The sequence below is a fragment of the Aspergillus pseudonomiae genome (genome assembly GCF_009193645.1).
Source record: "Aspergillus pseudonomiae strain CBS 119388 unplaced genomic scaffold BDV37scaffold_96, whole genome shotgun sequence".
Taxonomy (NCBI): Eukaryota; Fungi; Ascomycota; class Eurotiomycetes; order Eurotiales; family Aspergillaceae; genus Aspergillus; species Aspergillus pseudonomiae.
In genome coordinates, this window is record NW_022476088.1 from 41,244 (window position 1) to 63,692 (window position 22,449).

The following is a 22,449-nucleotide window of genomic DNA, read 5'->3' on the forward strand; positions in this document are numbered from 1 at the left end:
AGAAAACTGATTGGATTAAAGTCTAATTCATACTTTTTTTCTCCATATTTCACAATTAATATACATGAACAACGGTAAGGTATGTGCAGATGCACACTCTCGACTACGACGATGACAAATGGAGGAAGACTGACCAGGGACATCACAGCTAGAAGCTAGCCATCTCGATCCAGCTAGCTACGAATGCTAATCTCCGCCCACGATCTGCTGCCATACGATGCGAGAATTCCTCGAAATTAAGCTTGGCGCCTGTGCCTCCTCGTTCTTTTGCTTCACGTTCGATACGATTGAGGTAGGCCCAGCGTGAAAGAATCAGTGGAGATGGGGGCATGGTGGGGCCATCTCGAGGTGGGAGAGTGGAAGTGGAAGCAGGGGGTAGAGGTTGGATTGGTGAGGGGGAGAGTTTGGGAGCCGTTGCTTCTGCTTCGGGGGAGGAGGCGGCGATTGACGGTGGTGCTGGGAATGAGGTTGTACCGTTAGGTTGGAGGCGAAGTTCGGCAGGAAGGGTTTGCGGGAAGGTAGAGTGTGTCGGGGAAGCGTTGTAAGCGTTAAAGTGTGACTCCGAGGTACCGGGTAGCTCCTGGGTATCTTCATCTGGGCGGTGATGTGGCAGTGTAGGGTCAAAATCGGATTCAATAGATGGTGACCGACTCCGTTCTGATATTGGGGATTCTGGTGATGGGGCATCTGGCGCACAATCCGGCTCTTCCTGCTGGGTCTCAGCCAAGGCAGGCTCGGTTAAGTCCTCTTCAGGATCAGCGAGGTGAGTCGGTCGTACATCGTCGTCCGGGAGCCGCAATGTAGGCGACGGAGGAGCAAGAATGGGTCCGTCTCGGGTGGGCTCTAAAGGCGGGCTTCCGATAGTATATCCCGCCCGTTCAAGCAGTTCTTCGAGGGACCTGTCGCCAAAGGGATTATGCAAGGAAGGCTCCGGTTCCTCTTTGGCCTCGTCGTCCTCGCTCCGCCCATTCAGTCGGGCGAAATGCTTTCCGGCATCTATTTGCTCTACCAGCTCAATCTCTCGGGCCCAGATCTTGCGCTCAGTGCGCGTCCGATAAACTTCCATGAGCAGGTCTTCCTTGGGTTTGAACAATAGATCAAGCAGTTCGTTGAATCCTTGTTGCGTGACTTGATATAGAATTTCCTTCCCAACGTCCCTTTCTACTTCAGGGATTTCGAAGCCTCCCCACCGCTCACCAACAAGTATACTGCGTGAGGATGTCGATGGATTTGACCTCACATCATAGTCATCAGTGACGTCGTCCTGGAACCGCACCTTAGATGAAGAACGGGAACGAGGAGATGGCGGATGTGACTCAAGTTCAGAATGTTGGCTATGGAGGCCATCATCAACCGATACATCATCCGCGTCTGAATCGGTCTCGTAGCCTTCAGGCGCAGCGGCGCCATCTTCCTCGTCGGTGTAGAATGCCCTTCGCCGCCACCGCTCATCAATCCCATATCTACGAGCGGCATCCACCCGTCTATCATCATCATCAAACATTCTGTGGTACACAGCAGTGCCGATCCGAGCCCTGTCAACTGGGTCAGTTACCTCTGATAGGGGTACATAGGCCCCAAGAGCCGTCACAATATCCTCATCGCGGATATGTTCGGCCGGAGGCCAGCGGTCAGTAGCAACCGACGAACTAGAGCCATCAGAGCTGCTGGCATCATCTATGTTCTCGCCTCCGGGTCTACCTTGATCGGGTAGCCGAACGGATGGAAATAATGGTCGGATACTGCCGTATCGGCTCCGAACAGCAGCATCACCGACGACGGCATGCCGGTCACCAGAGTCGGTCCCGTCAGGGCGCAAGATACCTTCGTTGTCCACGATTTCCATATCTCCTTCATGGTTGACGCGCTTGCCTTCTCCGGTCCTAGACACCTCTCCTGCAGGTATGGTGCCGGGAAATGCAGAACTGATTGGCTGGCTCCCCAGAACAACATCTCGTGCACCGCCCTCTAAGAAGTCGTCTTCCATGCCTGCCACCATGTCTCGTGTTAATTCTCTGCTGAGAGCGTAATATGCCCGGAACACCCGTAAGAAGTCCTTCCGATCCACGTAACCGTCGCCATCAATATCATAACCACGGAAGACACGGCGCAACCTCTCATCGTTGCTCTTATTATTAAGGCTTGCAAGGCCTTTCAAGAATTCTTCAAAGCCAATTAAGCCATCACCATTCGTATCATAGAAAGCAAACATTCGATCGTAGATAAGGCTTGGAGGGGGTGGACGGACAGATGTGTTGGGCACAAAGCATCGATCGAATGTCTTGCGGTCAATCGCCATATAGAGCTTGTTGGGGTCGTCTGCCCATTCGTGGTTTGCCAGGCAACGAAATTGATCCCAAAGAGCGTCCAGCTCCGTGTTCTCGAAGTTGGTATCCTTCATCAGACGTTTGGCCAGGGATCGATGTAGACTGCGGGGAAGCATGGCAGGCTTTCCAGGATACCAAACAGGCTGGGACTGTCGGGGATTCCCCAGGAAAGGAGCCGGGATCCGTACTTTGTAAAACAAATGGGTCTTGATGTGAACCTGCATTGCCTCACACGTCTCACAGAGATCGTAATCGATGCAGTTTGCGCATCGGTACCGAATGCCTTGGATCGGCATAGCGCCACAACTGTTACACGTTACTCCTCTGTGGATATAACCATCTCTCCGTGCTTGGTCCTCGGCGATATGATAAAGTAGGTTGAGCAAGTTCTGACCTTCCCTCGATGGAGAGGCGTCGTTGTGCCCTTCGCGCCAGGAAAAGACGCTCTGATCATCCACGACTGTCTCCCCACCATCCATATTTTGCGCGGGCGTAGATTCATCGGGGAAGGTAGAAGTAGACAAGGTAACCCTCTCCCCGTTCTGTCGACGGCGACGCAATTCTTCTCCGTAGTTGCTGTCTTCATTGAACCGAGCCAAGGCCCTCTCAATCCCCGCACGCGATATCCCACGCCGCTGAAGCTGCTCCGTCAAGTAGTTCCTTTCCGGGCTGCCCTCTTCCACAGTATGCGCTGGCGGGAAGTCCAGAGCGAGAAATGATTCCAGAAACGTGTCTTCCATCATCTCGCGCATCCGCTCCGCATGAGCCTGGGGAACGCCGACTTCCTCCATGAGCTGATCCCGGGTTGCGAGCAACGACGGGAGCAGCCCACTTTCCACACGTCGGCCATCTTCTGTTTCTATGCGAAATGTACCATATACTCCATTCTGGCGCTCTAATTGCTCAAGGTGTGCGATGGCTCGAGAAGAAGGAGTTTCGACGGGCACAACCTCCGATCGTCTCCTTAGGCCTCGCGGGCGGCGTATAGTTCTTCGGCGACGTAGAGATGGTTGGGATGAGGAAGAGATGATAAGATTGTTGATGTAGACAAGAGCGTAGGCTGCTGCGACACCAGTGAGTAGGTAGACAATAGGACGATACCGTGACAAGGCCGGCCTTGGTTGAGATGCCGGCATAGCGGTGTTTGTAATGGCGAAAGGGCTATGGGCTATTGAACTGGGTCATTCTCATCGTGAATGTGGGATAAGATCCGGAAAAAAGCGTACAAAGAAAAGAAAACCGCTAGCAATGAGGTTGTCAGCGTGACAAGTTTGAAAGCTGAAGGTGGGAGTATAAGTTGATTGGGGAAGAGTTGGAGAAAAGGCGGACAACCAAACGCCCGTGAAATAAACGACCGCCTTCGGAGTTGCAGTAAATTAAGTGTTCTACACGACACTACGGCCTCCAGTCATCAATCTTCTAATGTCTTTGTGTTCGCTATGTATTGTCGTAATAATGATAAGTCACAAAAATAGTAGCAGTGCTGCGCAATTTACAGATATATGCTGTATGCCCTCTAATTTAGAGATTGCAATATACTCGTCTTTTTGGGGCGCATTTGTCGGGTCAGCGCAACCATCAAACATCACTTGGATATTCTCTGATAGCCCAGATCACCGAATCAGCTTCTTTTCACGCATAAAGAAGCTGCTGACAAGGGCAAAGAATACCACAGCAATCATGAATGCAAAGCCTTTATTCATAGCCCATCCATAACAGCCCCGAACCGCTTTCGCAACACTCGGATCAAGGGTCTTAATAAAGTCGAGACTCTGGCGCACGCCATCAACGATGCGGTCAATATCCTTACTGTCACGCAATGCAGACCTCAGCCGGCCCCGAAGAATCTGCTGGACCACTGTTGAAGATAAAGATAGGCCGATCACTGAGCCTAGGGATCGGAAGAGGTAAGAGCACGCCGTCACTACTGCCTGGTCTTCGGGCGTCGAATTTGAGACTGCAAGAGAGGTCAGAGCAGCTCCATTTATTGCAACTGTATCTTTTTCACTTACTGAGGCAGATCAACGTCGATGTGACACCGATTCCATTTCCAAAACCCGAAAGTACCATTCCCATGATCATCGGTACAAGACTTTCCGTGGCACCTCCAGAGAAAAGGAAGATCACTGTGACTCCTAGTGTGAGTAATGAATATGCCGCTACCGTCAGCCAATAAAATTTCCCGGTCCATTTCATGACGAATCCGGCAAAAAGCGACCCAGTAACGCCGGCAAGAATACTGGGTAGAAGACGCAGCCCAGCGACAGTAGCAGACACACCGTCTACGGCTTGGAAATAGAGTGGAATGTAGAACAGGGCTGCCAGCCAGCCCCCGAAGCTGAAAAAGTTACAGCCATAACTAGAAAAGAATGTTCGGTCGAAGATAATATGACCGGGGGCAAATGGTTCCGCTGCGTAGAAGACCTCAACCACAACGAAGAGCACGAATAAGATAGCCGATACACTCAGCGAGATAATGGTTATCGGTATGGTCCAGGACACATTGCTACCGCGGTCAAGACCTAGAAGAAAGCCAAGGACCGCCCCAACGAGAATAATCGCTCCTGGAAAATCAATACGACGGAGCTTGTCCTTCCAGTGACTATTTTCCTGCGGTGGCAATTTCAGTATGATAGAAACCGCTGTGAAAGCAAGAACACACATGGGAGCTTGAGCAATGAAAGCCCTATGAAATGTATCAGAAGCGACCTTTTACACTGGGAGAGAAGCCATACCAACGCCAGCCAATGTAGTCTGCCAATATACCACCTGCATGAGGGATAACGTTAGTGTTTGCCGATCAATCATAACGCCTGCCGTACCTAAGGGTGCTCCAACTCCCGATCCAGTAGCATATATAATATTGATTATACCTTGCCAGACACCTCGATCTCGCAGCGGAACAATATCACTTAGTAGAATGCTGACAACGGTGGTCATACCGCCTCCCCCAATACCCTGGAAAACCTATACTCCCATAAGCCACCCCATATTCTCATTCATGTAAGATCGCCAAATACTTACACGAGCAGCAATCAATTGATGGATATTCTGCGCTAGACCACAAAACAAGCAGCCAGTGCCAAAGATAGCATACGCCCACAACAGACATGCCTTGCGACCAAAGATATCACTCAGTTTTCCATAGAGCGGCTGGAACGACGTTAAGGTTAGAAAGTATGAAGTGGCAATCCAACTTGTGAGATTGAGTGCATGAAGATCGCTACCAATCTGCCCATAACTGGCCATGATAATAGTCTGGTCGGCTGCAGATAGGAAGACCTGGCATAAATTAGCACAGGTATACAACTAATCACGGGAAAACGAGACCATACGCCAATTGAAATCGCAGGAAATATATAGCTCAGTCGTGGGCTTGATTCTGTCACGTCTTTGCCCGACGCTTCCTGTGAACCACCATTCTGCCCTACTGTGTCGGGGTCGCGCAGGCCAGAAATGGCGCCGTTTGAGGGACGGACAGCATTACCGTTAGCTTGCGGGCCCAGCAGCGGGGACGTCTCTGTAAGTGTCCTTTCTGGGGCCATGATGCTCACTTCACCAGTCCCACGGATCAAGGATTGGACTGTGTCAATCACGACAGATACAGGAAGAAGCGACGACTCCACCGCAACTATACCACCGGCCTCGGGCATCTCCTGGTCACGTGATGATAAGCAACCCCACTGAGCTTACAAATTAAACCGAACAAGACACACCCTCATTGGATCAGTCGGCTCTCGGCCCTGGATGGAGCCAAAAGACTTGAACCGATTAAGTTTAATACTAAGTCTTCGATAGTGGGAGTCGTGAGATCACGTGGGTGGGAATGTTTACTATAGAAATGTTCTGAATCTTCTGATTCACGTTTATGATGGAAACCCTTCAGGCTGTGGGCGCCGTGACCTGGTGAAATTCTTGGTAGTATGAATTTTCTTATTCGCTAGTCTCGTTCACTCAACTCTTTTTTTCTAACATCTCCAGTTCATGCCTCGGTTTTCGCCTCTTCAACTGTTGGCATAGGGATAGGTCCGCCAGGAGAGTCTGGTAGACGAGCGGTCAGTACCTCAACACCGTCTTCCGTCACCAGAAGGGTGTGTTCGAATTGGGCGGACAGAGATCCATCGGCAGTGGTGCTGGTCCAGTCATCAGGCCATGTACGGTCCCTGTGGGTACCAATATTGATCATGGGCTCGATTGTAAAACACATTCCCGGCTTGGCGGTTCCTACCGCCTTGTTCTTCGCGTAATGGGGCACATTAGGAGCGCAGTGGAACAGCTGGTTGATACCATGGCCACAGTAGCTCTTGACCACACTGCAGTTGCGGCTCTTCGCATGCTTTTCAATGACGTTTCCTGGGTCTCTGAACAGCATACCCGGCTTCACCAACTCAATAGACTTCTCCAAGCACTCCCGAGACGTCTCCACTACTCGAACAGCATCCGGGTTTGACCGAGCCTTCTCTCCAACATAGTAGGTTTCGTTAAGATCACCATGGAAGCCATTATGGTACAATGTAACGTCAATGTTGATAATGTCGCCGTCTTCAAGTGGGCGCTGATCGGGAATACCGTGACAGATGGTCTCATTGATCGACGTGCAGACAGATTTGGGGAAGTGCATATAGTTCAGCGGCGATGGGTAGGACTAGACGCAATTCAGTATCAAGCGACGCGGACAAGCCTACGATAGCGCCTCAAATCAAGACGGCCACTCACATTGCGCTCGACACAGGCCTTGTGAACGACTTCATCAAGGTAATCGGTCGTGATACCAGGCTTCAGTTCCCGTGCGGCGATATCCAATACCTCACGAGCCAGGCGGCAGACTTTTCTCATGCCCTCCTGCTCCTCCTTGTTCAGGATAGTAATGTTATGCCGGCCGATGAACTTTTGCTCTGATCGAGGAATACCGTCCTTGGCATAGTCGGGGTGGGGGATAGATTTGGGCACTGTTCTCCGGGCCGAAAGCGGGTAGACAGGTCGCAAAGAACCGGTGAAAGGGTAGGCTGGGTAAGGATTGAAGAGGCCGGTGGCTGGATCTGGTTCAGAAACTACTTTTGGCGGAAACAGGTTGGTGAGGATATTACTCTTTGTTTTATGAATGGCCTTGTGCTCGCTCTACAACAACATTAGTATACATGCGGAGTGGAGTCGAAAAGAGAGTAAAGTACGTGGACCCTACAGGTCACACTAGGCAGCCTACCCAACTCCGTTTAAAACAGTCCTGTGAACAAAAGAAACTATCTGTGCCCTGTTTGAGGCATGTCGGACACTGCAGAGTTCCCGCGGCCTTGTCGCAATCCACACCCATGCATTTCCGAGTCGCGGCTTCCACTGCCATGCTGTAAGAAAGAGATAGAAAGTCGAAGGGAGAAAATAGCGCAACAAATGCGAAGCAAAGTCAAATTGGGGTATCCTATGCGGATCAAGCGTTGCTAGAGGTAGGAAAAAATGGGAAAATCCCCCGCGGATACACTCGTTGGTCGAGTCTCGGCGCAGAAGGAACTATTCCTAATGCGGCAAGGCTGTTAGCCGTTAACGTCAACGGTTAAGCGCAGCCAGGCGCGCGGCTTGGCATCATGTGATACTTCTACGTACAAGGCGAAATTTAAGCGTCAAAAGTATGGCGCAACCATCGCTGGCTGTAATTGGGGAGAAATCGTCGGTATGCCACTCACGTGTTAATCACGTGAGGCAAAGTTCTATCCATGAGCCATAGTCATGTTTTAATATAGGAGTGAATAACTTTTCTTCTTTGAAGAGAAGCAAAGTGCGCTTAACTTGATAGACCTGTTTCTGTTCTACAGTCATCATGGCACATGAATCTCCAAGGAAGCAGAAGGTAGTCATCGTAGGTGCCGGACCAGTCGGATCCCTCGCAGCCCTATATGCTGCCGCTAGAGGAGATGATGTTGAAGTGTATGAACTACGTGGAGGTGAGCCTACATTCACGACGTGCCCATGCTGTATCGTGCGATATCTACTAGAATGAGGATATGAGTTTCTCGACTCGAAATTGATTTCCGTGTCGCTGAAATGACATCATCGTCTGATATATGATACATCCCATGCTGCATCATCGATGTCAGTTGTGGATCTTTTTGCTCACCTTGTGGAGTAACTTGCAGACCTTCGTGATCCTACTACGGTCCCATTGAACTTTACCAAGTCTATCAACCTCGCTCTGGCTGAACGAGGTATCTCGTCCCTGAAAGGTTCAAATCGACATGGCATGATCGACAAGGTTCTCAACGATGCAATCCCTATGCATGGTCGTATGATTCACGGGAGAGACGATGGAAAGCTCTGGGAAGCTGCGCAGGCATACGACGTCCATGGTCAAGTTAGTACTTCCATGACTGATGCTTGAGGATCTCGTGTCTAACAACAGGCTCACAGGCCATCAACTCCGTAGATAGGGGCACGCTGAATAATGCCTTACTTGATGAGTTGGAGCGGACGCCAAATGTCACATTGTTCTTCAATCACAAATTAACAGGAGCTGATTTCCAATCAAACCGAGCATGGTTCGAACGTCGAGCCCCAGGGGATACTCCCCTTCCTGGCTCCTCCAACCGTGTCCCTGAGATCGAAGTAAGCTTCGATTACATGATCGGTGCAGATGGTGCTCATTCCGCCTCGAGGTATCACATGATGAAGTATTCTCGAGTCGACTACCAACAGGAATACATCGACACCCTGTGGTGCGAGTTTCGGATCCCACCATCGGATACTGGTGACTTCCGCATCTCGCCGAACCACCTGCATATCTGGCCCGGAAAGGAATTTATGTTCATCGCTCTTCCGTCGCCTGACAAATCCTTCACCTGTACTCTATTTGCTCCAGCCGCCCACTATGCGCAATTGGAGAGCTCACCGCAGAAACTGTTTGAATCCTTCGATGTTAACTTCCCCGGTGTCTCCCCGGATCTGATCACCCCTGAAGCTCTGCAAGAGCAATTCAAAGAAAACCCTCATCTCCCCCTGATTAGCATCAAAAGCAAGCCTCACCACTATGGCTCCAATGTTGTCATTGTCGGAGATGCCGCTCACGCCATCCTCCCATTCTATGGGCAAGGTCTCAACGCAGGTCTGGAAGATATTCGGGTCCTGTTTGATTTCCTGGACAAGCACGGCGCCTTTGATTTGAATGCAAGTCTCGCGACTCGCCGCGAATCACGCCGAGCAGCTTTTCAAGCATACACCGATCAACGAACGGCAGATACGCACGCCATCAATGACCTCTCCAAGCAAAATTATCTGGAGATGCGCTGGGGAGTGAAGACCCCACTATACAAAATTCGTAAGTCAATCGAGGAAGCCCTCGATCTCTACGTGCCTAGCCTTGGCTGGAAGACCCAGTATGCTCGCGTCAGCTTCAGTACACAGCGGTACTCGGACGTCGTCAAGGCGGTCCACAGACAAGGCAGGATACTCGGCTACGGATTCGCATCTGCTGTCATCTCCAGCATAGCTGTCGCTGGAATACTGGTTTGGAAAACACCAATCCGGCTTTCACCGCTACCTGCACTGCAATCGACAGTCCGATTTTTAGGTCATGTTTGGACGAAGATTTCGCTTAGAAACGCATAAGGTGGATGCCTAGAGTACTTCCATTCAGGATATGTTTTGTTAAGTAAATAAGTTTTTTTTTTCTCTTTTTGTCTGTTTTCGTGACTCAGCGTCTGTCTTGCTTATAGAGAGGAGCCTTGGATATAGTTGAGATTTTCCCCAAACGTGTTGTGCGGATGATAGACAATAGAGCGTAGAATTCAATGCTTGTCCCAATTAATTGATGTATTCCTCGTCGCGATATTCTTACACGTTTTCTCTCCTGATTCGGGAAGAACATGGATTCTTGTTACCTAGTCATTTTAGACAGCCATCGAGTGCCCATGGTACCACAGAATCACCGTCGCTTTCCTGGACGCCGGAAAACGTATGGCCTACGAATACTAAGAATATGAATGGGCTGTGAGTACAGCCCTCAAATTCTCAGCATATCCTTAGCATTTTCGTCGGGCCCAAGCTAGCCACTTCTTCCTTTTTTTTTTTTTTGTCGGCAAAATTGACCTTTTCTCTTTTCTATCTTGCCATTCGCTGTATATGTGTAGCTCAGTCAGAGGCATTATCGGCAAAATTGATCAAGGAACGTGTCATAACCACGAGTTTCCCCCTCGATCGGTGATAATAAGACAGTTCAGAAAGACATATCTCACCGCAGTTTGACTTGTAGGATATTGCATGGTCACTGTTGTCTTTGGATCAATAGGGACACGTCTGCAGTTTAGGCCACCATGGAAATAGCACATCGGATTGAAAAATCAGACCATTGCAGCCAGGAGTCTATGAACAAGACAAAAGGTGACATAACAGACATTCAATCATCCGGTACTGTATAATCAAACGGTATTTCGGGAGGCCGACCACTGAAGCCATCAAGGTCGGATAGAGCAATGACAAACAGACAGCCACACCATAAATACACAAAGTCCAGTATCATAAAATCAATCGGGCGTTGAATATAAGAGTAGGCAAAAGCAATGCCTATGGTTACCCTTCCAGCTCGGTTATAGTAGACATAGAAAGCAGACCAACATACTCGAAAAGACAGAAACAAACAAAGGACTACCCAGCACCGCGGGAAAAAGAGGCATAACAAGAGAGCAACAACATCACTATCTGATGTCTGACATGTAGCACAGTGACTAGTGCGACGTACGCTTTAATAGACGACCAAGAACGGCTTGGCCTCGGTATATCTCATTATCCATGGGTTTCATCAAGGGAAAATGCTCCGGACGGCTTAGGAGTTCATGGGCCAAATGTGGGATGCTGTGTTATTCATCAATCATCAGAGTCCGAGAAAGGATTATGTTCCGACCAAATGGAGTGAAATCAGATATCCGGGTGATCCAAGGTCAAAACGTTGGCTTCCGGAAGGAGCCATCCCTGGAAATAGCCTATCAAGGAGCAAATGAAGATGTACCACAGGTCATGGGACATGATGGTTTCCAGTATGGTCTGATCTGCGGCATAAAAAGGAAAGTGGCCATTGTGTGGAGATATCACATTCAAAAGTGAAAGAGACAGGGCTTGTTCATGGATTGGCGAACTTTACCCGGCGAGTACGTCGATCCTGAATGCGCTTCTCCGTGTCAACATAAAGACGGTCTAAGTACTCCATGGCACTGGCATCTTTAAGGATCTTTGCCACTTGGGTTCCAGCTGAAATTAGCTGGAGAACATTTCGATCATCCTTGATGGGTCTGGACTGATGCTTGGCAGCATGCCTCATTTCCAGGGAATTCTCCAGCACCGTGACTAATTGTTTGATTTGGCCATTATACAAAACCCGGGCGGGAATGCGGCGCTTGGTGGCCAGTCTTTTAAGGAGATATACCCACTCAGTCCATTCACGGTCTGAGGGAACCCTCACCTGTCTTTTGTCCGGTTCCAGTGGAATCGGAAATTGATACTTTGCAACAAAGTCAAAAGCACATTGCGACAGCCGGTCATTCACTGCGCTCAAGATTCGATCTTGCTCTGAAACATCAAGATTAGTAGGGAGATGAGGAAGATCCCTTCCTTGAGCCGCTATAATACGCGGAGAGGGGACATCTAGTAACTGATGGGGTCCATCAAATTCGTCCCGGTTGGACGGTCGTCTCTGTGAATGGTAACGGACAGTGCCCTTGGTCTTTTCAGAATTACGTCGGCCATGCCTTTCAACCAGGTATTCCGGGTTCTCTGCTGGCTTAACAAAGTTGTAATCGCGCCTAAGCGATTCCGGAGGCAGGTGAGCGGGGTGTTCCCACTCTCGCGAAAGAATTGGACGCGGCAAAGGCCCCACGGGTGAGACAGTTATCCCAGAGGCGTGTGAAGCCACCGGAAGACCGCTGTATGGCATAGGAAACTCAAATTCCGGCGATACTTGCTTCGGCGGCCTTGCGGTGGCAGATTGAGTGTCTAGAGGACCACAATCACGATGTGGGGGAGAAAACCGTTTGGCGCTAGATAAGTTTGCCTCAGCACGATACCCTCTCTTCCCAATGGGAAGTGAAGCGACACAGCATGATTAGATAGATACCTTGGATGGGGATGATAAACCAACGGAGACTCGCTAGCAGTCCCATAGATTGGTGGTTGTTGATGCATGATGGCACTGCAGATGGTGAGCTTCTTTCAAAAACCTTAGGCCACAGGGAAGGTAGAGACAAGGGGATTCGCCAGTTAGCGCTGACCTGTGACGGGACCAGGAATCGGATTCACTGCTAATGGAGTGCGTGCAAGAGCCACTACCTGACGTCCCGGAAAAATAACTGAAGGCTGAGGACATTGCTATTACTGTAACTGATCGCACCGGCGCATGAGGTTGTATTTGAGTACAGGAATTGGCAAAGAGACCAAAAAGACAGGGCTAGTCGGATATTCTTAGGGCTGCCGAGTTGCTAAACAAAGATTTGTTTTCGAGCAATATCTCACTGCAAAGCTAGGGAGCTCTGGTGTTTAATATAGACATCTAGGTAAGCAAAGGCAAGGATATGGGCCCAATCGTTGTGGACCGAGGCGAGCTTTTGCTTCTTCCGTCCCACGATATCTCAGATAAAGATAGGCATGGTATGAAGAACACCACGCTGCAACGGCCAAGGGACACTCACAAAGGGGACTCCGTTCCTGTCCAGAACAAGACTTGCGGAGAAGACCAATATACAACAGGGTCAGATCGCCAATCAAATCCCCTCAACACCAGGCCCCATTTGACAAGGTTTACAGAGAGAGATCAGAAAAGGGGCGTAAATAACGACTGGATGAGGATAGATAACAGTCATCGCAGAAGCGCGAGGTATGGGCCAGGCAGGTGCCTGACCCAGCTCCCTTACCCGTCTTTTGTCTCATGTTCAATCAGGTGCTTCCTTGCACTGCCCTTGGGGGGATACATCTCTTGTGGGATCAGCCCGGAAAAGCTGGAAAGCACCCATCAGGAGCAGATTCCGGTCAACGTTCGGGTGCTGATCCTACCTCGAAAGGGCATTGGGATCATAGGACATCGAGATGGAAGAGGGGAGCCGACGACAGATACCCGCCTGCGCTGAGTTTTGGGCAGCAATATCAGGATTGCGCAGGGCGCATGCATCCACTAGGCAGAGTGACATGTTGTCTCAGGGCTTGGCTCCATCGGAGATCATTCAGCAATTATATCGCAGGAAGCTCGCGGTTAGAGTTTCTTTCCAGCACTGAGTGGGTTATCCCCACACAGATCCCGGGTGGAGTATGGCTGCGAGAAAGATGGGATCCATTCGGAATCTGGTCGTTGGGTGTCAAGTCGAACACTTCTTTCAAGCCAGGAGCGCCGGTTGGTCCCGTTCGGGTTAAGGGGCTCCTGCCTGAGCCCTCAGGACGCAGCCAAGCAGGTGCTACGGGAAATCCATCCTTCTTCAAGTCCCGCCTTCATAACAAAACGATTCTCTCCATTGCCCCGGATTGGTCTTTGCTTTCACCATCGAAGCAACTGCCGCTGCACTTATGTACCGGTGCTGACTCCATCGCCTATAGCTTGCGCTGATCACTGACGGATCCGTCGACGGGAGTACTAAAACGATGGGGGCCACCTAAGTCCGACGGCCCATAGTGCCTACCATTATAGTGGTACTTGGATTGAACAACATCGGTGGATCTGAGAAGCGCCAGGTTCCAACAGATGGCGGCCCGAAATTGGGATTCCACGGTGGAGCACGCGAATCTTTGCCATCCCCATTGGGATCCTGATGCTTCTTGACACAAGTTGGGCATACACCTGGCTGCGGGTTTTGTTGCCCAAGCTGCGGGCCAGTCCTCGTCATATGTGCCTGTGGATTGCGGGGTGATTCAATCTGGCGACCAGGAAAGGCCGAGAACAAGTCAATTATTGGGTCCCTACTTCAGCTCTCGGCCAAGTAATGGATACGAAGTATTGCAAAAGTCTATCCGGTTCTATTCGGAACAATCGCTTCTCGGGGTTCGACCGTTCTATCATTCCTGCTGGTGATGATGGCGATAAATGGGCCATTTGGATAGACAAACAAGGATTACGCTAGGTTAGAGAAGCAAAAGAAAAAAAAAAAAAAAGGAATATCAGAGGCTAGTCCTATGCGGCGCATACCGGGAGATACCGCGTACGGAGACATTGTTTGCAGCCCAACAAATTGTCCAGAAAGACTTGGAACCTGTAAATGATTTGTGGAATACAATGGCTAATGTTTTCTGTCACGTCAGAGCAACACGTACTCGCCTCTTCATTGATCGGAGGGTTACACTGTCAATGCAGTAACTCTTGGCTAGGATGCACACGAAGATCATTCACCCTTCCTACATGCCTGCTGCATTGGTGATTCGATCCCCATACGTCGAGCATAATCCTAGATATCCGAGTAAATAAGGACACGAGAACTCTCTGGATAGACATGATTGTCTACTTACCTCACAGCTAAGCCGAACACCCGTTTCGATCCCGACTTTGGGTAGGTACCCTAGTATCAGCTTTGCTTTCTCGCCACTAGCATAACGAACAGAGCATGCATCCCGAACACTGCCGCGGCTCAAGGTAGTGGTTGTTCCAAAGACCCATGTCAAGAATTCACAGATCAAGCCAACAAGATAAGCCAGTGTCTTGGGGATGTGAATCTCAAATGGGGGTGTGTGGCCAAAATGGGCCCATATGGCAAGGCAAAAGTCCCTAAAGGTGATGGGTTCATTATTTTGAATAAAGAAGACTTCACTGGCTGCAGTCTTTGAAGACATCAAATTCTCAGCAGCCAGGACATGGGCATCGGCAACATTGGTGACATATGTCACATCCCACAGATTCTGGCCATCGCCGACGATGAACGGGGTTTCGCCCTTGGATATACACGCATGTATTGCAGGGACTAACCGGTCGTCTCCCGGTCCGCATAGCACAGAAGGCCGGAGAGAACATGTGGCCATTGTGTCGCTTGATTCATTGAGAACCATAGCTTCTGCAGCAGCCTAACTGCGAGGACATGTATCAGCGTATTAGAGACTACAGCGTTGAATTGCATCACATATATCAAGCGGGATATCAACCTTTGACTCGCCATAGATGAGTGAGGAGGAGGGTATAGGCCATTGTTCATCGATGTTGTGGTACGGTACGTCCATTTGATCCGTCACCACACAGCAAGAACTGGTGTAAATAAAGCCCTTCACTCCACTCTGTTTAGCGGCCTGCAAGATATGCTCTGTTCCTCCAACATTAGTCTTCCAAACAAGCCCTTCAAGCCTTCTTCCAAATCGTTCACTCAGGGCTGGGACAATTCCGGCCGCGTGGATAATAACATCCGGTCTGGCTTGCTCTATTGCCTTGCTGACCTCCTCCTGTATAGTAACATCAACCTTGATATATTCAATACTATCTGGTACAGTATGGACCGGTCCAGGTGGCTTGATATCTATGATGGTGATGGCACACTCGGGATGTTTCTCTGCAAGAGCTCTTGCGATGGCCGCACCGACAAAACCGGTGCCACCTGATATCAGGACTTTTTTCATCGTGCACATCTTACCATGCTACATTTGGAGATCTGGATTGATGTGGGAAGACATGAGTGTTTTGAATATATCAGCAATGAAGCCTTTGTAACCAGCAAAAGTATAGGTTAGATTGTGGGAGTGTTGTTTCTTTTGTCCTCCGCAAGAATTCCGTTTCTGGCTAGCCCTTCCCCTAAAACGTCACCTGGTATATAGATCCATGGATGTACCTCCCAGCTGTAGGTACCATAGAGCCACCGCCTCCATCGAAAGCTCTGAATTTTTCATGACTTATTCTCCTATTATTTGATCTAGTCAGTCCCATCCAATTCCAAGCCATGTACACAACGCTGTATAATAGTAGTAAACGGCCCAAAAACGGTTATGTCATGGACAGAAGCACAAATAAAGGAAAGTAAGTAATACATGAAGTCGATCCTATGTTACTGTACAAGGTATCCATCCCAACTGTCGCAAGCATAAAAAGAAGAAGATACAAATCATGGGCGGAGGCATTGCGACTGGCCAAACTCCGGTTTAAATGCAAAACCCGCAGCATCCAACATATATGAAAGAAACGCTCTATCTTGTTCTGCCTTTCCACATCCATCTCAATTATTTAGAGCACCCGGCAAAGGACCAGGCCTCCCACCTGCTTCTCGACACACTCTCGCGCTTCCATGATACCGCGGTCCGTCGACAAATATAAACTTTCACCGGGGGACCGCAAACCTTCTACATATCCACTCTTTTCTCCGCGAATCACTTCTCGAAGGCCTGCAACATCGATCGTGACCCTTCTCTTGGGCTTGCTAACCACGCTCATCTTGCCGAGGACGGGATCGCTCTGCCAGTACTTGAGCCCGAGCCAAAGACGCCTTGAGGCGACATTGCTTTGAGTCAACGATTGTACACCTTCGACTTCATCATTTACCGAGGGGACACCCAGAAGAGTATGTTGAGGAGGGGGAGTCGGGCCTCCGCGGACGACCGAAGAGATGTAGCCAGAGTTCTGGAGAGCAAGGCACAGTTTCAGGTGTAGCTTCGTGTTCGGGATGGATGTGAGACCCAAACGGGCCTTGGTGGCGTTGTTTAGATGGGAGCAAACGTGGGCGAGATTGACAAGAGACATTTTGGATCGTAAATTGCCGAAATTGGCCCAATTGAGGGGACCCCTTGAGTGTTCCGACGGTGTGCGGGAGAGCCAATAAATCACTGGGTACGGGGGAGCGTAGGTATGAGCACTACTGTTCCATTGTGAGATAGGGAAGAGGACAGATACACCTACCGAAGACTAAACCTCTTGGGAAGAACGACTCGCAGGGAATGACAGCAAGAAAGCTCCCCGTTTCAAGTGTAAGATCTCCGTAATCAACGTTGATGGGCCGTGAAGTTGCGATGATGCGGAAGCTCAAATGAAATTTTCGGAGAAACGATATGACGGCTCCGACGGGGTGTTCCTATAGGCCGCCAGCCCAGTAGGGCATCAACTAATCACGGCGCCAGGATGCATCTCGAAGCGCCCTCTAGCCGCCGGCCTCTTGGACACTACAACTTATTCCCCCTCATTGAATCGTTCCATATATAATGTTGTCCCCAAGTTCTCTATCGCGTACTTCTACGCATGTCTATTCACCTCCCCCTTCAAATATACTCCCACCCCTCGCCCCCATCGCAACTACTCTTTTTTATACTACACTACTCTGTACTATACTATACTGATAAGCCATCATGCCCCCGTTGCCGGGTGAAGAGCGTGCGCTGACGGTGTAAGTCGTACACTCCCCCCGCAAGATCCCCCTCTCTTTCAAATGCGATAAGCTAGTCTAACCCTCTCATAGCTTTGCCGATATTCATTATTATTTCACAACTCCGACTCCCAAACCTCTCCATCATCGATTTGATAAGGGCTCCTATCTGTATCTTTATCACAATGTGGTGCAGCGCAAGACGAGAATTGAAGTAGCGAATAATCCTGGAACTCGTGACCAAGATGCATTCAATGGCGGTTGGTGCCCTTTTCACCCATCCTCCGCATAGAGTGACTCTCCTCGCTGACTGATGTCCAGCTCTGGATCAGGTCTATTTACGCCATTCCGCCCAGTTTCCAACGCTGTGTACTTTAACCGTGGATGGCCGTCCGCCATCACAGGGCGCGCAGGCGTTCCCTCCACCACCGAATGCCAGTCCTCATGAATGGTTATTACCAAGCACTGATCCGCGTGATGAGGACAAGGAACTACGTTTGCACACGCTGGACATCTATTTCTGGACCTCAGATGATGCGGATAATTTCCTCAACCTGATGGAAAGATATCTGTCTCCCTCACAGATCGAGACAGACAGGCATCCCTATCCGCCTCCACAGGCGTCAGTCAGTACGGTTGTACAACAACTAGAAAACGTGGCCATCACAGATCCAGCGTACCAGAACGGGCAGACTCGTAACTCTCAATCAGAACCTACACCCAACTCCCCACCCCCTGCCCAGACGTTCTCAATACCAAGCAATCTTCCTCCTCCACCCCCGATTGGGGGTCCGCCCGCCACAGCACAGATGACGGTCAATGGCACTACCCCTGCTGCAGAGGAACGAAATGACCCTGCCCAATTTACACCTCTACCATATAATCCTGCGGCACCAGCCGCACCTGAACCAATTCAACATCGGGAGAAGACCCCCCCTCCGCTTGACGGCGGAGATGGAACCGGACTCGCAGCGGCCGCAGCAGCAGATAGCGGAGCACCGTTCACACCACCGTCCCAGATCACCGGCGGAGGAGGCTTTGCACCTCCCCCAAACAGTCAAGGGCCCCCATACACTATGCCTGGAAGCTACGCATCACCGCCACCGAGTGCTGGCCTAACACACTCCGGGTCGTTCTCGTCTCGATCATCTATTCAGAGTCCACCCAGTGTCCCATCCTATACGCCATCATTCCTTGCCGGAGGAGCCGGGGGTCACCAGCCCAATCCCCACCAGCCAGTGGCCATGTCATTTGCTCCGCCTCCCAAGGATCCCAATGCTCATCTATACGGTCAGACCCAGAATATATATGGTGGCCAGCCTCAGATCCAACCGGCGTCTCCACCGCCACCCCCAATTGGGGGCTACTCAAACTACTCGTATGATAAGGCAGCCGTGCAGCAACCAGTGTCAAATGACTACGACATCCACAGGCAGCTGTACCGGCCCACTGAAGCAGAGGTCAATTCACATTCCCAGAAAATAGCTCAGAAGTCAATACAAAACTCCGGCCGGCCCCGAAATTTGGAGGAAAGAGCCCACCGAGTGGAGAGTAGTGTTAATAGGTTCTTGAAGAAGTTGGAGAAAAAAATTTGATACACGGAGATCAAACTTTCTGGAGTCCGTCACTCCGAAGTGCAGTATTGCTGTTGTTGCCCCTGTACACGAAACGACTATAGCACTTGCTTTTCGAAATTTCACATGGTGTTAGTAGTCTTGGGGTATGGTATCAGATTTTATCTAGAGCAATTCCCTGGATTTGTTCAGAGGTTTTGAATCGGATTCCGAGCTATTGAAAAACGGAGTTTTGTTCTCGTGCTACCCAGAACAGTAGATGCTGAGCAAAACCTCAAAAAAGGGGGGGAGAACATAAAAGAACAAAGCCCACAGCTCCAACAGTGATACAAAACTGCGGAGTAAACTTGCACTGTCAAAGTTCAAGCAATAATATAAAGGATTAAACAACTAGAAGACCCAGGAGAAATATAATAACAGGAGAATCGAAGAAGGTAAAAAAAGGCTTGAGAAGAGAAAAGGTAAATAGACGAATAAAAGTGAAACGGGCTGAAAAAAGAAACAAGAACCTGATTAGACTCCTCCCAAGTACATATGCAAGTGGGATAATATGCGGCCCCTAACGCTAAAAGCAACTGGAATCTAGAACTCCACCAGAAAATGCTCCGACATGCATACATCGTCGGCCCTGCTCATATTGTGAATGAGATGCTTTCAAAACAAAAACCAAAAGAAAAGTAAACCAAAGAAGAGCAAAAAAAGGTCCGCGCAGGCGATAACATGTATCTGGTCGCATCACGAATAAGACGGGTATGAAGAAATTATAAGTCACAAGAAGCGAAGTATGGATGTAAATATAGACATTCATGTAACACCATGATTGCCTTGACTGTGCTCGCTCTTCAGTTGAGAGACAAGTTGCCAAGGTCAACATCAACGTCGTCTACCTTGACCTCTGACTTAGCAACGTCCTCAACAGGCATCTCTTCAGCAGAAGTAGCTGGAGACTCAACATCAACCTGTTCCTTGGTCTCTTCAGTATTCGAAAGCCCAGAGGGTTCAACGCTGTGGGCATCTGCCGCCTCGTCGGCAGAGATGGAGAGCTCTTCGGTTGATGGAGCGGCGAGAGTCTGTTCTTCGGAGGCCTCTGCGGCTTTGATGGGTTGCTCGGCATCAGAGGGTCCAACTGGTGCGTTTTCAGAAGCCATAGAGGGCTCGATAGGCAAATCCTCCGACTGCTTCTCAGTTGTGGGTTCCTTCTCGATTGCTTCAGCTGACGCGTCAATAACCGCTTGAACAGGCTCGTCCGCAACCTTGGCATGATGCTCAGTAGCATTCACATGTGCACTATCCTCCTGTGGATCAACTGCCTTGGGCTGTGGTTCTTCTTTCTGAGTAGGCACCGGCTGCGGCTTCTCCTGTGGTTTTTTAGCCACACTCTTCTCCTTCATTGGGCGCGAGTTGTGGGCTTCTGTCTTCGAAGCAACTGGTCGTACCGGAGCCCGGGTCACCCGGGAAGGCCGGGGTGGACTCTTCATTTCAACCTTCTCATGAGTTTTGTTAGCAGAACTAGCGGTGGGGCGCATCATTCTAGCCAGAAATCCCTCGTCAACCGCCCTAGAACTGGTGTTGCTCACTCGGGAATGCGGGCGGTCATGTGCTGGTTGACGCGGGAGGGAAGGTTGGGATGCCTGCTTGCGAACGCTGGAGGTAGTAGTCGTGCGGTGGATTCCACCTGTCGCGTTCTTCAAACTTGACGGCTTTCGGGACAGGCTAGAGGTAGTTGTTCCAGTAGCTCCTCCTCTAGCGGCTGATGATAGATTTGATGTCGTTGCCGAAGTGGGCAGACGAGCCGACTTGGTTGGCGGTCTTGATTCAGGCTTGTTAGTGCGGGATGCACTTGTCGCTGTCGGCTTGGTAGCCTCGCGTGCCGGCATGGAAGAGCGAACAGGTCGCGTAGCAGTCTTGGCTGTCGTGTTCAAAGACGAACGGCTTGTCTTGGTGACTGGAGCTTTGGGCGCGTCCCTGGTGGCAGGAGGTCTGGGGGAGCGTGCTGGCTTAGAGGCCTTGGCATGGTCGGGCTTGGCAGGAGATGTTGGAGTTCGCGGCTGCGCGGCAGACTTCAGGGTCGTAGATGTCGACTTGGACGCAGACCGGTTGGGTGAAACTTTATCCACCTGGATGGTGGACGGACGCTTAGTGACTGTCTGCGTCTTCTTCGGAGATGGCGCAGCAGAGACGGTCGAGATGGGGTCGCTTCGTTTATGAGGGGACGCTGCTTCCTTGGCCTGAGGCCTTACACCCTTTTCGGGAGAGGCCACTTGTGTGATCACTGTTTCCACCATGTCGCCTGACCTGGTCTCATTCGGGGTTTGCTCGCTATCTAAGCCATTGCTGATTGGGGACGACAAGGGACTTTTCAAGGGGGCGTTCAGATCATCTGAATTGAAACTCCTCACCCTCGACGGGGGAGCAGCTGGGCTGTCACTGCGACTACTTGCGCTTCTCAACCCGGCAATGGCGCCAGATTGAGTGGCTCCATCAACAGCTATGAAGCTGGCACGCACTTTCGATAGTGGCCTAGAACCCGAGTGCTCAGAACCGACGGGAGATCGACCGCGGGAAGGTGGGGACGTGGTATTCCGGTTGCTGCTGCTGTTGTTGTTTTCGAACCTGGCGAGCAAGCTCCTCACACCCGGATGAGCGCCCGTATCCTGCATGGCGTCTAGTCAGGATGCTCAGGGGTCAAGGAGGCAAGGGGGTTGAAGCGTGACAATGCTCGAAGTGAACGGAATCAATGTAGTGGACTGTTGGCGCGAGCTTGGGTGGTGAACGACCGGAGGGAGAGTCTTGCTAGGATATCCGAGCAGAAAAACGGCCAGCACACGATAGAACGCGCTTCTCGGGTGGTGACGTGATGGGTATAAACAGAGCCAACAGTTCGAGTGGAGAACGAATCAGCAATCTAGCGAGACAACGTGGACGTCAAGCATAATGGAATATCAATGAGAGAATGATGAGTCCGACATGGAAATTCGCGTTGAGAAGGTAGAAAAGGACTGAAATTACCAGACGGTACGAAAGGGAAAGGAGAGAAAGAGAAAGAGAGAGGAAGGGGAGGGGGGAAGAAGAGAAGAAGAGAGGGAAATGAAGAGTGGCCCAGCAACGCGGATGTGGAGGGACACGCCCTGCAAGCCTGAGGCAGCGGTTTCAGGGGCAGCGGATCCGCCTCAGTTTAATGATTTCCCTTCGTCACGAATGTTCCTGCGAATTACTCCTTTCGACTAATTGTGGACTCATAGTTTCATCGTTTGACCCACTCCTTGTCAC

General features: G+C 50.3%; 8 protein-coding genes across 8 annotated transcripts; 3 read left to right on the forward strand and 5 right to left on the reverse strand.

Moving 5' to 3' along the window:
- Nucleotides 1-148: 148 nt before the first annotated feature.
- Nucleotides 149-5,872, reverse strand: BDV37DRAFT_275250 (EF hand domain protein; the record flags this gene model as incomplete). Its single annotated transcript, XM_032085369.1, has 10 exons — nucleotides 149-1,484; nucleotides 1,556-1,557; nucleotides 1,763-3,443; nucleotides 3,568-3,569; nucleotides 3,998-4,284; nucleotides 4,340-5,013; nucleotides 5,063-5,096; nucleotides 5,150-5,294; nucleotides 5,352-5,609; nucleotides 5,663-5,872. 10 exons carry the CDS (start codon nucleotides 5,870-5,872, stop codon nucleotides 149-151), a joined length of 4,629 nt encoding a protein of 1,542 aa, XP_031936768.1.
- Nucleotides 5,873-6,217: 345 nt separating this feature from the next.
- Nucleotides 6,218-7,758, reverse strand: BDV37DRAFT_229820 (methionine aminopeptidase MAP1). The gene is made up of 3 exons (XM_032080330.1): nucleotides 7,531-7,758; nucleotides 7,044-7,445; nucleotides 6,218-6,972 (listed from the first exon to the last, which is right to left on the reverse strand). The coding sequence occupies exons 1-3, from the start codon at nucleotides 7,666-7,668 to the stop codon at nucleotides 6,310-6,312; spliced, it is 1,203 nt and encodes a 400-aa protein (XP_031936769.1). The 5' UTR covers nucleotides 7,669-7,758; the 3' UTR covers nucleotides 6,218-6,309.
- A 381-nt stretch (nucleotides 7,759-8,139) lies between these two features.
- Nucleotides 8,140-9,920, forward strand: bna4 (kynurenine 3-monooxygenase; the record flags this gene model as incomplete). Its single annotated transcript, XM_032088132.1, has 3 exons — nucleotides 8,140-8,263; nucleotides 8,456-8,670; nucleotides 8,727-9,920. The coding sequence occupies 3 exons, from the start codon at nucleotides 8,140-8,142 to the stop codon at nucleotides 9,918-9,920; spliced, it is 1,533 nt and encodes a 510-aa protein (XP_031936770.1).
- A 1,499-nt stretch (nucleotides 9,921-11,419) lies between these two features.
- BDV37DRAFT_229877 (uncharacterized protein) lies at nucleotides 11,420-12,945 on the reverse strand. Its single transcript, XM_032080331.1, has 3 exons — nucleotides 12,572-12,945; nucleotides 12,418-12,492; nucleotides 11,420-12,340 (listed from the first exon to the last, which is right to left on the reverse strand). The coding sequence occupies exons 1-3, from the start codon at nucleotides 12,664-12,666 to the stop codon at nucleotides 11,428-11,430; spliced, it is 1,083 nt and encodes a 360-aa protein (XP_031936771.1). The 5' UTR covers nucleotides 12,667-12,945; the 3' UTR covers nucleotides 11,420-11,427.
- Nucleotides 12,572-14,434, forward strand: BDV37DRAFT_260325 (uncharacterized protein). The gene is made up of 2 exons (XM_032083228.1): nucleotides 12,572-12,829; nucleotides 12,989-14,434. The coding sequence occupies exon 2, from the start codon at nucleotides 13,225-13,227 to the stop codon at nucleotides 13,891-13,893; it is 669 nt and encodes a 222-aa protein (XP_031936772.1). The 5' UTR covers nucleotides 12,572-12,829; nucleotides 12,989-13,224; the 3' UTR covers nucleotides 13,894-14,434.
- A 228-nt stretch (nucleotides 14,435-14,662) lies between these two features.
- BDV37DRAFT_275254 (NAD(P)-binding protein) lies at nucleotides 14,663-15,878 on the reverse strand (the record flags this gene model as incomplete). The annotated part of the gene is made up of 3 exons (XM_032085370.1): nucleotides 14,663-14,725; nucleotides 14,787-15,325; nucleotides 15,425-15,878. 3 exons carry the CDS (start codon nucleotides 15,876-15,878, stop codon nucleotides 14,663-14,665), a joined length of 1,056 nt encoding a protein of 351 aa, XP_031936773.1.
- A 290-nt stretch (nucleotides 15,879-16,168) lies between these two features.
- On the reverse strand, nucleotides 16,169-17,270 carry BDV37DRAFT_229891 (mitochondrial 37S ribosomal protein uS8m). The gene has a single exon (XM_032080332.1). The coding sequence runs from the start codon at nucleotides 16,987-16,989 to the stop codon at nucleotides 16,477-16,479; it is 513 nt and encodes a 170-aa protein (XP_031936774.1). The 5' UTR covers nucleotides 16,990-17,270; the 3' UTR covers nucleotides 16,169-16,476.
- A 318-nt stretch (nucleotides 17,271-17,588) lies between these two features.
- Nucleotides 17,589-19,200, forward strand: BDV37DRAFT_287577 (uncharacterized protein; the record flags this gene model as incomplete). The annotated part of the gene is made up of 3 exons (XM_032088133.1): nucleotides 17,589-17,626; nucleotides 17,699-17,865; nucleotides 17,927-19,200. The coding sequence occupies 3 exons, from the start codon at nucleotides 17,589-17,591 to the stop codon at nucleotides 19,198-19,200; spliced, it is 1,479 nt and encodes a 492-aa protein (XP_031936775.1).
- Nucleotides 19,201-22,449: the final 3,249 nt, after the last annotated feature.

Excerpts from the sequence above, each read along its gene's own strand:
- BDV37DRAFT_260325 (XM_032083228.1), top strand. The coding sequence starts at position 13,225 with ATGTTCAATCAGGTGCTTCCTTGCACTGCCCTTGGGGGGATACATCTC.
- BDV37DRAFT_229877 (XM_032080331.1), bottom strand. The coding sequence starts at position 12,666 with ATGTCCTCAGCCTTCAGTTATTTTTCCGGGACGTCAGGTAGTGGCTCT. Across the intron at positions 12,493-12,571 it reads GATTCCTGGTCCCGTCACAG|TGCCATCATGCATCAACAAC; the intron begins GTCAGCGCTAAC and ends CACCATCTGCAG. Across the intron at positions 12,341-12,417 it reads GTTTATCATCCCCATCCAAG|CGCCAAACGGTTTTCTCCCC; the intron begins GTATCTATCTAA and ends AAACTTATCTAG.
- BDV37DRAFT_229891 (XM_032080332.1), bottom strand. The coding sequence starts at position 16,989 with ATGTCTCTTGTCAATCTCGCCCACGTTTGCTCCCATCTAAACAACGCC.
- BDV37DRAFT_229820 (XM_032080330.1), bottom strand. The coding sequence starts at position 7,668 with ATGGCAGTGGAAGCCGCGACTCGGAAATGCATGGGTGTGGATTGCGAC. Across the intron at positions 7,446-7,530 it reads ACTGTTTTAAACGGAGTTGG|AGCGAGCACAAGGCCATTCA; the intron begins GTAGGCTGCCTA and ends ATGTTGTTGTAG. Across the intron at positions 6,973-7,043 it reads AGGCCTGTGTCGAGCGCAAT|TCCTACCCATCGCCGCTGAA; the intron begins GTGAGTGGCCGT and ends AATTGCGTCTAG.